We start from the raw sequence: 15,246 nt of genomic DNA, 5'->3' as shown, positions 1-15,246 counted from the left end.
AAAAGAAAATCGAACTTTCCAGTATGGCATTATTTAAGTATGGTTTTAAGGGAATTGATTTAGCCGATTATCGCCGAAGAAGGGCCAGTGTCATATCTGTGTACCTAAAATCTGTATTTCTGGATAATTATAACGTATATTATAATGTATATTAGGTACCCGCAGAGTTTATTTATTACGAAAAACTTCGAGTAATAGTCGAAAACAACGAATTTGGGTTTATTTACAACACAGTGTTTTTCCAAGGAACAACAAAGATTTCTCCAAGCTTTACGCGAACATATTTAGTTTTTGTTACATAACTTTCAATTACCTCCATCCTTGAGAATGAGAAGCTCTCCTTTTTCGCCAGGGATAAAAATAGAAACGAAATATAACTTCTCTTTATTATATCTTAAACTTCTTAAATAGTATTGAAGAAGGGATAGGAACTATAGTTCCTTTAAGTAAAAAGGGCTATAGATGTGGGGTTTCCTGAAAAATATACATAGATAATAATACATTTCAATACAGAGTTTATTTGGAACTGAAAAGGTGAGAACTGTTGTAAATTAATAAAGAAAAAAACTTATAACAAAAGATTTTGATAAAAGGTTGGAGTTGCAAATTTCATAAAGTAGGGCATTTCATAAAGTCCATTCAAGATCTCCGGAAGATGGATTACGGCTGATTGAAGACAAATAACTCAAGACATGCTTAAAAATGCGAGCAATAGGTTTAACAAAATCTTTATTATTGCATGGAGGTAGATGGACCACTTTTACCTACAACTTTTTTTGTCAAAAGGAGCAAATTTACTAAAATTTATTTTTACTTTTACGTTTTTTAAAGTAATTGTTAATTTTAAAGTAAAGTTCTTTAAAGTTGTTACTATGGGAACTATATTGATTATTATTTTTAGGAAATAATTCCTAATTATCACATTAGATCTATACTTACGCTTAAAGCTAAAAAACTAAAAACTTAAATGGGGAATTCTAATTAAAAATCTAAAGTGGATTTTTTGGATCGCACTGTATTGTACGGCGCTAGATGACAAAGAAGTCCCGTCGGTGGGCCACCCTGTACATTGCAATTCATATGAATTTAATAGTACGATGAAATTTAGTTTTTTTGAAATCTAAAAATTAATATTAAAGTCGCTTGTTATAAGTACTTTTTTGACTGTCTATAAATGCTTACTTCAATAGGTAGGTTTAAGTTTTCTCAATTTTACTTATCACAGCAGCAGCACTTAAAATGTACTTCCTCGCGTCTCTTAGATTTTAACTGCTTTTCAAAGCAAACGCCCTTTCTTTCAAATCTTCAGTTGCGCAGAGTATTTTGCAACTCAATTCTTTTTTTAACATTTTCTTTATTAGTTAAGTCCGAGTTAGCTATATCGTAAGATATTTTTTAGGGTTATTAAATTGACTGTTGCTATTGCTAATATTGTCTATTTCCTGTTAGTTTTCATGTCCTCTAAAAAAGTATCACTTGCCTCATAGGTAAGGTATTGTCGACTTTTTTTCTAACTTCTTTTTGGACAAAGGGCAGTTCCGGTTTCATTTTAATATCCGAATAACCTGTATAAGAATAATTTTAAAGATAATCAGTTTCTTTACAACCCTTTCGATTATGTTTTAACTACATTTATAACAGTTTTCTTCTCTTACGCAATATTTGGTCCAAATCCATAACATTTAACGCACATAATACGTGGAAAATGTTCTTGAACATGAGTAGCTACCACGTCGAATTTATTCTCTCGTGTCTTTTAAAACCATTTAGCAATATTTGCGGTTTCTACATTTGTTTCTCACCTTTTATGAGACAACATCTAGGTATTCTGTAGAATTAATTCTGATAGAAAAAAAGTTTCATCATGGTCGCTTTTGATTCCTGTTAAGATACATAAACATGGGCGCATGTTTTATCACTATTCCCGAGGGCTTCGGTTAGGTTTTGTTGCTGTTCTTTGATGTTGCTTCCTCTTACAATTCCTCCTTCCTTCATATATCTAATATTGTGAAAACTCCCTCCTATCTTTCTTAAATACCTAAATTCTTTCTTTATCTTTCAAGTTCGGAATTTTTGGAATCCTTGTTTTTTGGTAATCAGATAACTCTCAGTTTTGTATTATTTGTTAAAATTTTAGCATAGGTGTGTGTTTGATAGTCTTCTAATGATTTTTTTTTTGCTTTATTAACAGATTCGATAGTTTATGTGCCAGTTTATAAAATATAATTATAAAAATTGTTGTAAAAATTCACTCACACTTTTCGTTACTAATCTATTACCTTTTATTGCGTTCTTCTTGTTACCAATTGCGCATGACTTGGAAGTCGAAGACCTTGGCCCACACGGCACAAAGTCGAAACTTTAACCCATTAGACTTTTTCAGATGGGTATACATGAAAATCATAGAAAAAATACAGTATTGTGTCATAAATATAGCAACAAGCGATGTTTTCAAAAATATTATTTGCTCCTTTATTTATAAATATACCGATATATCATAAGAATGCCAATGCAGAGTAAGGAACTTCATGTTTGTTTATTTAGACAATGTGCATAAATATAGCAACATTCTTGTTTCGCATTTATTTTATCAGTTAAATATCGATTTACCTGCTGTAAAGTTGTTATTTTTTAATCTCAGAATTAACTTAAAATGGGTCGCTCAAAAACCGTCTCTGGTGATGTAAGAAAAATTATTGTGGAGCATTACGAAAATGGTGTTAGGCAGAGTGACATTGCAAGAAGCTTACGGCTTCACAGGTCAATCGTATCCAGAGTTTGCAAAAAATGTCTCCTTACTGGAACAGCTGCACCGGCGTCGGCTGTTCCAAATTTGTTTTTCCTGGTAGACCCAGAAAAACAAATTTGAGGGTGGATAGGCAGCTGCTACGAATTTCGAAAGAAAATCCTTTTTGTCTTCTTCCCAAATTTTGGCAAAATTAAAAGAGGGTGGAGGAGTAAACCTCAGTTCCAGTACCGTAAGGAGAAGATTACTTGATGCCAACTTACCTGCTCGTTGCCCCGCCAAAAAACCGTTACTCTCAAAGAAGAACGTCGAGGCTCGTTTTCACTTTGCCCAATCTCATGTCCACTGGTCTGTAGCTGATTGAAAGAAAGTGGTATTTAGTGATGAATCTAAATATAATTTATTCAGGACTGATGGAGTGATGTACGTCAGACGCCCCAGTGAACAAAGATTAAACCAAAAGTACATTTGCCCCACAGTTAAACATGGAGGGGGACATATTCTTGTATGGGGATGTTTCTCGGCTCGTGGCATGGGACCCATAGTAAGAATAGTGGGCAAAATGGATCGTTTCATGTACAAAGACATTCTGAAAACACATTTAGTGCCATATATGGATGAAGTCATGCCAGTAACAGTAGGGTTGCCACGAGACGAGACGAGACGAGATTAAGAATTGTCTCGTCTCGTCTCGAAAGTTCAAGACAAATATTTTTCGAGACGAGACGAGACAAGCTTATGTCTCGTCGAGACAAGACCTTATCTCGTCTCGTCTCGTCTCGTCTCGTTTTGTCTCGAAAAGTTCTGAAAACTATGTAAAAGCCCAGGATAAAACTTAAAAATTTAAAAATAGACCCCAATAAACAATAAACATATTATAGTAGTTAAGTATGAAAGTTAAAAAAATCATATTCGATTTTTAAATTAATTGGGCAGGTAGGCATGTTGGGATAGATTTTTTTAAGATTTAATAAAATCTTTATATGAGCACCCCATTAAAGTCATGCAAAACGCATTTTCCAACAATCTATAGTAAGCAATAATATAAAGCAGTCATAGTGTTTTTATAAAAGCGGCAATAGCGGAATATTGAAAATAATATTTTATATGCATTTAAGCTACAGTTGTCAACATACCTATTAACAGCAGAAAAATATCAATGAAATATTATGACACACCTTGTATAAAAACGTTAAGTTGAAAAAGAAATGCGCAGCTAAAATAAAAACAGACGTGACTGGTCCAAGAGATTTAAATAAACATACTTTTTGATATTTTTTCCAATCTACCCACCACCTGTTACACAAATCGTAAGCCCATTAGTATAATAATGGGGAAATAAAAAAATAATCAAAACCTATTCCGTGATTTTAATGACAATTTTACCAATTATTACTGGAAGCATTTTACATATATCGAGACGTCTCGTCTCGTCTCGTCTCGTCTCGCCTTGTCTCGAACATTTTTATCTCGTCTCGTCTCGTCTCGAATTTCGAGACAAAATGCTTTCGAGACGAGATAAAATGACTTCGAGACGAGACGAGACGAGACGAGACATCTCGTGTCTCGTGTCTCGCGGCATCCCTAAGTAACAGCCATATTTCAGCATGACAACGATCCAAAACATGCTTCTCAATTTGTTAAGAGGTGGCTATCCGATGAAAAAATAAATGTAATGGTCTGGCCATCTCAACTGGTGAGTCTAAACCCTATAGAGAATTTATGGCATTACATTGACACCAAAATCAGGCACCTAACATGCTCTAATACAAATATTCTCTTTGAAATAGTGGAAAAGGCTTGGAAAGAAGTGAACAATGACTATATTATGAAATTAATTGAGTCCATGCCAAGACGATGTGCAGATGTTATAAAGGAGAAGGGGTACTACACGAAATATTGAATTGATTTTAATTTAGTTGGGTTATATTTTTTTAGAATCAAAACTATTTTTTGTTGCTATATTTTTGAATAATAAATTTGCATAAAACAATTTGGTGTTTTATTTATTATGATACAAAAAATATAATATAAAAATATAAACAGGCTCTAACTATTCTTGTAAATAATATATAAACCTTACTTATAAAATAGATACTAAAGGATATATAACAGGAAAGTTCAATGTTGCTATCTTTTTGCACAATACTGTATTAACTGCTGCCGAGTCATTTCGAAATGAGCAATTATTTTTGAAGATTCTGAGATCTTTCAGTAAAAGAATTTTAAAATATATTGAGACAAATTAGACAAAACAGATAGTGGAGGTCATATTGATCATTTACTGGCAAATATTCATAATTTTTATTTTTAAATTTATCTTTAGCATTTCATTATTCATTCGAAATGTATGTGTAAATAAAACAATTTAAATTGTTTATGATTGTAATTTTTTTTTGAAGCCATTGTCTAAATTTTGTTAAAAACGAAGAATAAATGGCCATAACTACATTTATGGCCAAAATTCAAAAACATTACATTAGGTTTATCACATTATATCTTGGTTGTCTTTGACTTTCGAACTAGGAAAATTATTAATGTTTTAAATAAAATTAAAAAATATTTGGAATTAGTATGTATTAATAGTAAGTAATACATTCGAAACTTCGATACATTCGATAACTGTTTGAAAACGGTAGGTATTAAAAATGTCCATGAGATTAAAAATTCTATTGAATTATTAAGCATTTCTTTATTTATCTTAAAACTCCCTTTTCCAATTTCATAATTGCATTTTTACAAAAAGAGCATGCTTCCTTCATTTAGTGCATATAAGGATAATCTTCTAACAATTATACAAGATTGATTTTTTAATTTTTTAAATATACATATATCATATATGCAATAAATAGTAGGAATACAATACAGGCCAATCGGCTTTGATTACATTATCGCAAAAAACGTACCTTTTTTGAGAAAAGTATATTCAAACTGGATTTTTTGCACTTTAAAGCACGACTCTGATTTGTAGAAAAAAATGAATCTCTGTTTTTATACTAAAAATTAATTTACCTTCCATAAATTGGAGTAATTAAACGAAATTAATTAATAAGACAATAAGCAGAAAATTAATTTCCTGCTTATCTTAATGAAATGACAAAATTTAATCTGTTTTCGAGAGCGGTTTGTTGGACGCATTTTAATTAGATAATTAAAAAAAAAATAGAAATAGGTTTTTTGCACAATATAGTTGCCAACTTTAAACTAATGTTGGCAACTTTTGGCATTTTATTAATAGGTACATATCTTGGAAGATTAGCCTGCCAAATATAATTTTTTAAGGGTACTCCAATTATAGAAAAATGTATTTGGTCATAGTGGTTAATGGCATAATATTTGTGGCAAAGAAATTTAAAAAATTAATACATGTCATGCATTATTCTAATATCTATAAAAATAAAACAGTTCAGTCAGTAATGTTATTAGCCGACACGCACTAAATAAAGACTTCATTAATAAAATCTAATCAATTTCTCCCATTAATTAACTCAATTTTATGTGATTTTCATTAAGACGTTTCAAATATTCAATCAAAAACAATACTAACGAAATGCCTTATTGAAAGTTTAAACATTCCGAAGAATATGCCTAGGTATATTCAGAAGAAAATCGGAATTTTCCAAATTCGTTTTTATTTTATTCTGCGTCTATTTAAATAAATAGCATTTTATTACTAATAGTATTTTTAATTTATATAATAAGAAATTTTACAAATGTTTAATTTAAATCCAACCTTTTAACTTTTAGTGTTTACATTTTTAAAAACATTATCTCAAAGATGCTTTGCAGATCGATATCTTCTCTATTTCAGAAACATTAATATTTATAAATTATATTTAAATAGAAGAAAAATAAAAGAATTTATTAATCAGTTAACTTCCGTTTCGCAAATTTCGCTTAGACGTTGTATTTTACACTTTTTTGCTTACTTTTCTAGGTTTTGAAATATATTTTCCTTTCGCTCGCGATTTTCTGTCTGTCTGCTTGTTGTGTCCTACGCCTTAATCGTCTACCTCAGATTTCGATCATGTATATTATAATACTCAATTACTACTTCTTCCAACACGTTTTAATAAAACAAAGACTGTAATGTACGGTATTTACATATTTAGTAATCCAAAAAAAAACTGAAAAAGTTGAACTATGAATTATTATTTTCCTAAAATATTACAAATAAGAAATAAATAAATATATTTAGTTTAAAGGTGATATAAAATTAAATCAATACAATTAAAATCTCGTTTCATACACACTACTGAGTATTTTTCCAATAAAATATATGATAAATACGACTGTGTTTCTCTTTCTGATGTACAAACCTATTACATACGTTGTAAATATTATAAAAATTACAATATTTCTTCAAAAAACTTATTTATTACATTTATTTAAAGTTTGATTTATAAACACTGTATATGAATATTATCTGTATATATTTGTAATAAAACATTCCAATAATTTATTTAGAATAAGAGAGACAATATAACTTATAAATCAAGATATCACATAAAAAGATTCCTATAAATTGTCTATACAGCTAAAAAAATAAATTAACTTTATTCTTGGTGCTCATTGCACAATTTTTTTTTTATGAAAAGGGAACTGCCTTTCATCTAAAATATAAATTCAAAAACTATTGATTTAAATGGCCTCCAGTTAATTTTAAAAGAAAAGCAGCAGATCTAAAGCAGTAACCTTTAATACAAAAGGACTAAAAAAATTTTCTAAAACAAAACAACAATAATAACAAAAAATGAGCAACTTACTGGGAAAAAACAATACACTAACTAAATAAATACTAGAGAGAGGAAAGAGACAAATAATTAAATACTTATTTACAATTTTTTTAACTATTTGAGGCAGCAACTCTGTGCCTATTATATGCTTGACCCATGCTTGGATGAAATACTTTATAATACAGCCCCATAAAGAAGATCCCTCCTATAAATGGTACAACATTTAAACAAATAATCGGTTTATAGTAGATCATAAGCTTTAGACTCTCACTGGCGTTGCATATCCACACAACATTTGCTATGGTGTTTTCTGCAAAGAGGATTGCATAAAATATAACATATTTTAGGAACGTGGGCCCATCTACCAAGACAACCTGTTAAGGAAATTAAAAATTATATTCTTTGTAAATTAATTATGAAATAAATTATTTTTACCTGAGTAAAGATATAAACAGCTCCAAAAATAGAATAGAAAATAAAGTCATAGACCTTATTATGACCACAGAAGTTATTTTCTGAACTAGTAGCGCTGAGCCATATTGTCATAAAAAACCAATGAAAAACTAGCACCATTATGGTGTGTATTGGGTATTCTGAAGCAATTACGCTTATACAGAGGATTCTTGACACTAAAATAATAAATGTAACAGACTAAGGGTACTTAGATATATTATAAAGTAACATACCGGTAACTAAAAAATGCCACATAAACTGTACAATAGTGGCTGGCCAAGAGATATTATGTTTTGTTTTCATAGAAACTCTTAATAATCTTTGATATGAAGCCATTGACCACGCCATGCTAACGAATGAACTGCCTATAGACAGAAGCTGATGAACAACTGTCAAAAAATATTAAAAATAAATATAGGTAAGCAGCCTGCAGGCCAAAAAGATCACACACTTGGTTTTTGAACGTTCTAATTGTTTTTTAGTTATGTTTTTTAAATTTGTTTTTGTTGATTTTTTTAAACATATAATAAGTTTTTAATGAGGCATAACAAAGAATTATATCAGTTTATCAAAAGTATTCAATTTGACATGAATTAATTAAATTTTTTGGTTAGATAATATTTTTAATATTTATGCCATATTTTTCGCCTTACAAAGGCATCATTAGACCTTGAGTTAGTTACGAAATTGTTAAAAATATATAAAACGTTTCAACAGCTTACACCACCATAACCAGCACACAACAATAATAAATATTAATAATATTTATTAATAGCAGTATTTTATTTTAAAATTTAAAAGTATAGTACTAAACAGAGTCGTTGGCAAAGCCTTACTTAATCTAAAATTGTAAATAGTCATACAGTTGTAATCTTTGGTGTGACACTCAAATCACAGTTTACACAAAACAGTTTTACAACTATCCAGAACTCTTTATTTTATTCTCGACTTGCTAACGATGTTATAATCTTCAGGAGAAAATTATGACCAGTTACAACACTATTTGGTGATTTAAGATTGTAAAGTCTAAACTACTAAACACAAAGAAGGTAAAATACACTTACAATATACATATTTGGTAATCAGGGTAGGACATAATAAAAAAACTGATCTATAGTGTAATATGCTTTACAAACTAATAATTTTATGAAATTCTTTAAAAAAAAAAGTATATATTATACTCAATCTCCTTTCTTTTTGAGTAAGATAAAGAGAAAGGAGATTGAGTATCTTCTTAACTATATAAATAAAACACATGATTAGTTGCCCAGTGTGTAGAATAGGCAGCTGAGGGCTCAATGAAACAAGTTGCAATGTCATATTTTTTTTTTTTTTTTTGAGGATCATACTTGTTTAAAACATGCCAACTCTATTCCTGGTCTCTTACTCTACTCTCTAATTACTTTTTTTTGTAATATAAATATTATGTGAAAAGTAATAATGGACATAACAGTCAAATAAGACACTGGAGTGATAGTGATGAAATTCATATAACATTTACAACTTAACTTTGTTTTTGGAGTGGTGGAACCCATTGGAATTGCATTGCATCAATCCCTGATTATAAGCAAGTCAACATCCATAGATACCTTCAAATGATCAACATGACTTCCCATGCTAAATAATGGTGACATATATAACTATAGTAAGTAAAGACAGCCAAAATTGAGGACACAATCTGATATTGAAATAAAGTATGATATCTTCAGAAAACCTTTATTAATAGATAACTATAATTAATCTTTCGGTTCTGATGTAATGATAAATTCAAATTTAAATGTAAAATTGTGAAAGGAGATGATGGTCAATATAGGATTTTAATCTGTTTTGAAGTAATTTCTAAACAGATGTGTAAAATATTCTCACCTTATAACATTACTTAAGACCCTTAAGAATTATTTTATTATGACTAAGGACAAACTATCTTCATTCTTGTCTGAAGGTCTATGAGTTAAGGTGTGTTGCCCCACAGTCTATGTGGAATAATCATCACTTCCATGAAAAAAGTCTCTTATAGTTTAATAAATATAAAAATGCTAATATTTAGGTGACCAGATCAGCATTTGCCAACTTCTGATGACATGTCAGCATAGCTTTCAGTTAAAGTCCCTTGGGTGAATGATCATTTTATCTTTAAACTCCATCTCATCCATAACAATTAATTTTTTGTAATTCTTGCCAGTTGTGTTAAGCTTTTGAAACTTTTTATACCTTTTAACAATTTTGTAACTTTTATAAATATAAAGTTTTTGTTATAGAGTAGTAAAATAAAAGTAAGAGCCTTGTTTTTTAATATGTAAATTTTAGTTTTGTACAAATGTAAAATATGTAAAATATGTGCTGTATTTATATATTTATATAAATTATTTTATATAAATTTCAGCTGCACTTAAAATATATTAAAAATCAGATCTTAATTAATAAGATTTTAATTTAAGACTAATTTAATACCACCTAAAAGGAATTTTAGATGATTTTTATATGATTCTTTATTTATTTATACTTTCACATTACAAAAAAAAATACATGTATGGAAGTTTATGTGGAGAAACCTAATGGTGATTTAACTATGTTTTGTTATTTTTTTGTGTAATATACTAAAAAAATATGAATATCTTAAGAACAATTATTCATTTTTACATTTTTAATACAATAATGAAGCTATTTGTTTTTTATAAGATATAATAATAAATAATGTGAAATAATAATATATATAAATAATATACTCTGATTAACTATTATTAATAAAAGGAACTTATTATTAATAAATAGAATAGAAGCTTTAATAATACAAGCTTCTTCTACCAATGTTATTTCCAATATGTTCCATAAGTGTTCTGATCTTTATGATGCCACAGTTTAAATATAATTTTCAACTTACTGGTCAATGTTCCTTGAATATCCTTTCCTTGATTGTAAAATATAATAGCAATTTGTAATATTTGTTGAGGTGCAGCTTCTAAAAAACATTCCAAGACTCTTAAAAGAGCTACATCTGAGTCTTCTTTGACCATAAGCTCATAAAACTTCCTTTGATTTTCAGAGTCACCCTTCTTCTCTGCTTTTTTAGACTTTATTGCATATTGCAAGGCATCAAAATACCTTAATACTGGGGCTAGTTGAAATATTAATACAAGCACAAATAAGATTCGCCTCTTTGTAAACTTTTTTGTCAATGTTTTGCTCTGTTGATTATTGTCTCGATCCAAAACATACATTCTCACACTGAATGCTGTGTTAATTAAAGCAGGGATCAAAATAAAAGCTACAGTGGCAAGAAAATACTCTACAGAGCCATGCAAATAGTACCTGTAGGCCAAGTTACAGTCAAAGAAGACATCAACTACATGACTTATTATTGAAATTACAAAACCAGCAATATCCCAATTTGTTGCCCTGTCATTGGATGGTAAACGGTCGATCTCGTCTATTTCGTTGTCGCTGGTCATTTTTTTTTGGTGCAGGACAGTCATCTAAGTTGTTTTTAGATATATTATTCATTGGAAAACTTTGGGAGTATCTTTAAAATTTTCACTTTTTGCAGGTTACTTTTTAATTAGTTTGTAATCTTTGGCAAGGCATTGTTTGGCATTTTATGGCAGTGTATGGTATAAACAATGCACTTTTTAATCAAGCGATAAATGATCCTTTTTATGGGAAGGAATTACAAAACCAATTAAATTAAAACTAAAAACAAAGAATAAAATCATAATCATAACCTCATTCTTTTTGACGTTAAACGTAACGTATGACGTAAGACTGTAGTATGTAAAGTTACGATTAAAATTGTTCATAGATTACTCACATAACCGATTCCAAGCGGTCTATCGGTTTTAACCGCGGTTAAGCCCTTAGGGCGGCCGTACACAAGCGACTTTTTTGCAGTCATACCGACCACAATTCTGCGGTCGCGTCTCGGCAAACTGCAGCTCATCGTAGGAATAACAGTTTATGCCATACACGGGAGTCGAGCTGCAGTCGAAGTTTGCCACAATTTTGCGAGACGCGACCGCAAAATTGTGGTCGGTATGACTGCAGAAAGTCGCTCGTGTACGGCCGCCCTTAAATAGCCTGTCCAAGCGTCGTTAGTCTAGTAAGAACCAACGGTTAGTGTCAAAAATGTCAAATGACGTCACGGTTAAGGCAAGCGCAAGCCTTAACCCTGATGGGATGCACCACATGGATGAAACTTGTTTGGTGAAAATCGGAATCATATATCGGCCATCTTGCTTGGCAAAATTGACAGGGAGCTGATAGACAGTTGTTGACATTGACTGATAGAACATCATTTGTCATTGTCATTTGAGTTTGTTTTTCATTTCAATGAATGCAAGCATGGGTTGAGTTTGCTATTTGTTTTAAGGATGTTATTTTAAATTTATGATTTTTTTCTAAAAAGTTCTCTTTCAATATTGGGAGTAGTGTTTTAATTAATTTGCGGCAAGCAATTCCAGGTTTCTGGTAAGAAAATCTGATTTTATTTATTACTATTATGTTTTTGTATTGTTAATCCTTAGTCTTTAATAAAATCAAATTCAGTTGATTTCAATGAAGAAGATTCACTTTTCAAGTATTTAATTTTTAACTTGATTATTATAAATACATATTACAAAATGTCTGGCCTCTCATTTTCTATTCATCAATTAAATATTAATTGAAATTTTCCTGACCTTGACCTAAGAGTATGTATATTTTAAATGTTTCTGAGAAGCAGTAATAAAATATTTTTTTAATTTCCTTCAGTTCATATTACAAGAAAAACATGGAGAGGGATATGCAATGTAAATATTATTAAGACTTTGAGCTATAGAATTTCTTCTGATCAGTTCTCCACAAATTTTAATAATGCTGATACCGCTGGCTTTACACTACAATACATATTTATTTAAACATTTATTTTGTTTCTTTTTACATGAATCATTTAGTAAATTGAGTTATAAGGTTTGCACTGTCTATTTTTTTATTTTATTTCCTGCTCGTATCATACCACTTCCTGTGTTCACTGAGACAAGACATAGGTATAGCGGCTAAGAGACCTGAGCACCCGCAATGGATCAGAATTAATGTTTTTCTTGTTTAACTTGTAACTTGTTTTTTTAAGAGTTTCTTTTTATTTTATGTAAACATCTATCCTTGAATTAAGTTTTTAGTAATATTATAGTTCCAAGATATGTTGTTAGTATTATAAGAGACCAACAAATATATTCTATGTAAGTGATATATGTTTATACTAAAAAGTTGTTTTCATTTTGATAGAGTTTATTTTGTTTTGTCGATGGATATATTGTTTCTTTTGATAATACTCTGTTATAGAATTTTTAATTAATTTTAAAAATTAATATTTAGATTATAATTTAAATAATTTTAAAATCTGTTTAATTTTTCTTTAGGAAACAGATACAAGTACATATTAAATAAGAATAATTCATCCTCTATTGACTCTATGTGTTAATAAAATGAGGATATTATTAACCTAATGGGAATGCCTTTAGATGTATTATGAGAAAATAGCACAAAAATGTTGACAACCTTTTCTAATCTGTATAAAATTAGGGTAGTTCAGTGCTAACAAAATAATTTTAAAAATTTTTAGATTAATTCTAATTTATATGTCTGTTATAGTGAATTATTTAATATTATGTATCATTTTAAGTAATTTTTTTTCCAGGAAAATTAAATAATAAATGTATTAAAGCAAAAAAAACATTGTTTTATTTCCATTTGTCCAATTGGTGATATGTCGTACACTATTGTTAGTACACTTTCGTAGATTATTGCAGAAAATTAACCTATTTAGATATGTAAAATAAAGCTGAAAAGTTTTATTTTTGTTCAGATCAATATCTGATGCTAAACAAAAAGGCTAAACAAACTAAACAAACACCTAAACAAAAAGGCTCTTTTCTCTATGAGTAACCTTTTTGATTAGGCGTTTGCTTTAGATATTACGATTAAATGATAAGATTGTCTGATTAAATAAAATGTCATTTCCCGCCTTCATTTGGCCACGCCTTTCTATCATTTCGATTGGTCCAATTAGACACGTCAAACTGTCAAGTTAGTTACAACAGTTTCCGCTGCCAAGCGAGAGGCCGCTAGCTGATTTGTCAGAAGAATTTCTTTCAGTTTGTATGCAACCACCACTTCTCTATATATTTGTGTTCTGTGGGATGCACATAACACCTAAGAAGGTGTTATGTGATGGGATGTATAAAATATAGCGGTCGATCGGTTATTTGTTTACATGTATGTTATATCACTGATTTTAAAATTACCTTTTTTAAAAAATATTTTTATTATATAAAATTATAAGTTTCAAAAATTACAGTATCGTGACTCAACTTAAAGAGTCTAATCTAATTAATTCATTACAATGGTTTTTGTCCTATTTATATGTAAAATATGCCGATTCAGTGGGAACAGGCATCTTGGTTGATCGTGTGTATGGGTGTCTGCTGATCTGGCGTCTGGGAAGTGACTTATCTGGTTTAGATAAGTTTTATCCGATCCAGTGAGAACCAAGGACTGGGTGACTTTGTGAAGGTGACATGACATTTATTGTGCGGAATTGGATATAACAGCTTCCCCATTAAGAAAAAAGTTGATGTGTGACAGCAACTTTTTAACACATCTGTTTGTTCGGGTTGAGCTCTAGTTCTTCTGCCTCTTCTACGAGATCTCCAACATGGATGCTTGGTCTTCTTCTGGGAAGGATCTTCCTCCATTGTCTGGTAAAAGTATTGCCTGGATGTTTAGGTGGTGAAGGAGAATAGTTATCGCTGGAAGCGGCGATTCCTATTTTGAGATTTCTTCGTTTTTTGAATTTACAGGTGATGTAGAGGGTGAGCAATACTACAATCAAGATTATTGTTACAATAGTAAACCAGCTTATGTGTTTGTTAACAAAAGGTTGCTTTATGAGTCGGTCCAGTTCGTCAGAATATTGATTTAGCTTATGTTGTGCTATGTTCAGGTCCTCTACGTTCAATTTATTCAGTTTAAGTGGTTTTAAATCAGGCAAATGTATTTTTCCTGGTAGGTGGTCACAGCAGCTGTAGGGTATAATAACTGGATGACTGCTATAGGTGATATTGTCATGTGCGTCAATCTGTTTCTGGACGTGGATTCTCGTGCTGCCAACAAATGCATTCCATTCAGGTTGGAGTTTCTAAGAGCGTATTGTTGTTAGTGATTTTCGTGACGATATCTCTGGTACCACATTTGATTGTTATGGGAAGAGGGTCAGCAACGGCTATTAGCCATAAGTTTTGGCTGTTTTTTTGGATGTTGTAATCTTTTGCAAGTACTATG

The 15,246-nt window shown here is 30.2% G+C and overlaps 1 protein-coding gene across 1 annotated transcript; it reads right to left on the bottom strand.

Moving 5' to 3' along the window:
• Positions 1-7,427: 7,427 nt before the first annotated feature.
• LOC126736085 (XK-related protein 7-like) lies at positions 7,428-11,908 on the bottom strand. The gene is made up of 5 exons (XM_050440295.1): positions 11,741-11,908; positions 10,817-11,622; positions 8,169-8,324; positions 7,918-8,111; positions 7,428-7,856 (listed from the first exon to the last, which is right to left on the bottom strand). Exons 2-5 carry the CDS (start codon positions 11,406-11,408, stop codon positions 7,593-7,595), a joined length of 1,206 nt encoding a protein of 401 aa, XP_050296252.1. The 5' UTR covers positions 11,409-11,622; positions 11,741-11,908; the 3' UTR covers positions 7,428-7,592.
• Between the last annotated feature and the right edge of the window lie 3,338 nt (positions 11,909-15,246).

This window comes from Anthonomus grandis, chromosome 5, assembly GCF_022605725.1.
Source record: "Anthonomus grandis grandis chromosome 5, icAntGran1.3, whole genome shotgun sequence".
Classification (NCBI taxonomy): domain Eukaryota; kingdom Metazoa; phylum Arthropoda; class Insecta; order Coleoptera; family Curculionidae; genus Anthonomus; species Anthonomus grandis.
Note: the sequence above shows the minus strand (reverse complement) of the source record. Positions and strands in the feature narration are given on the sequence as shown.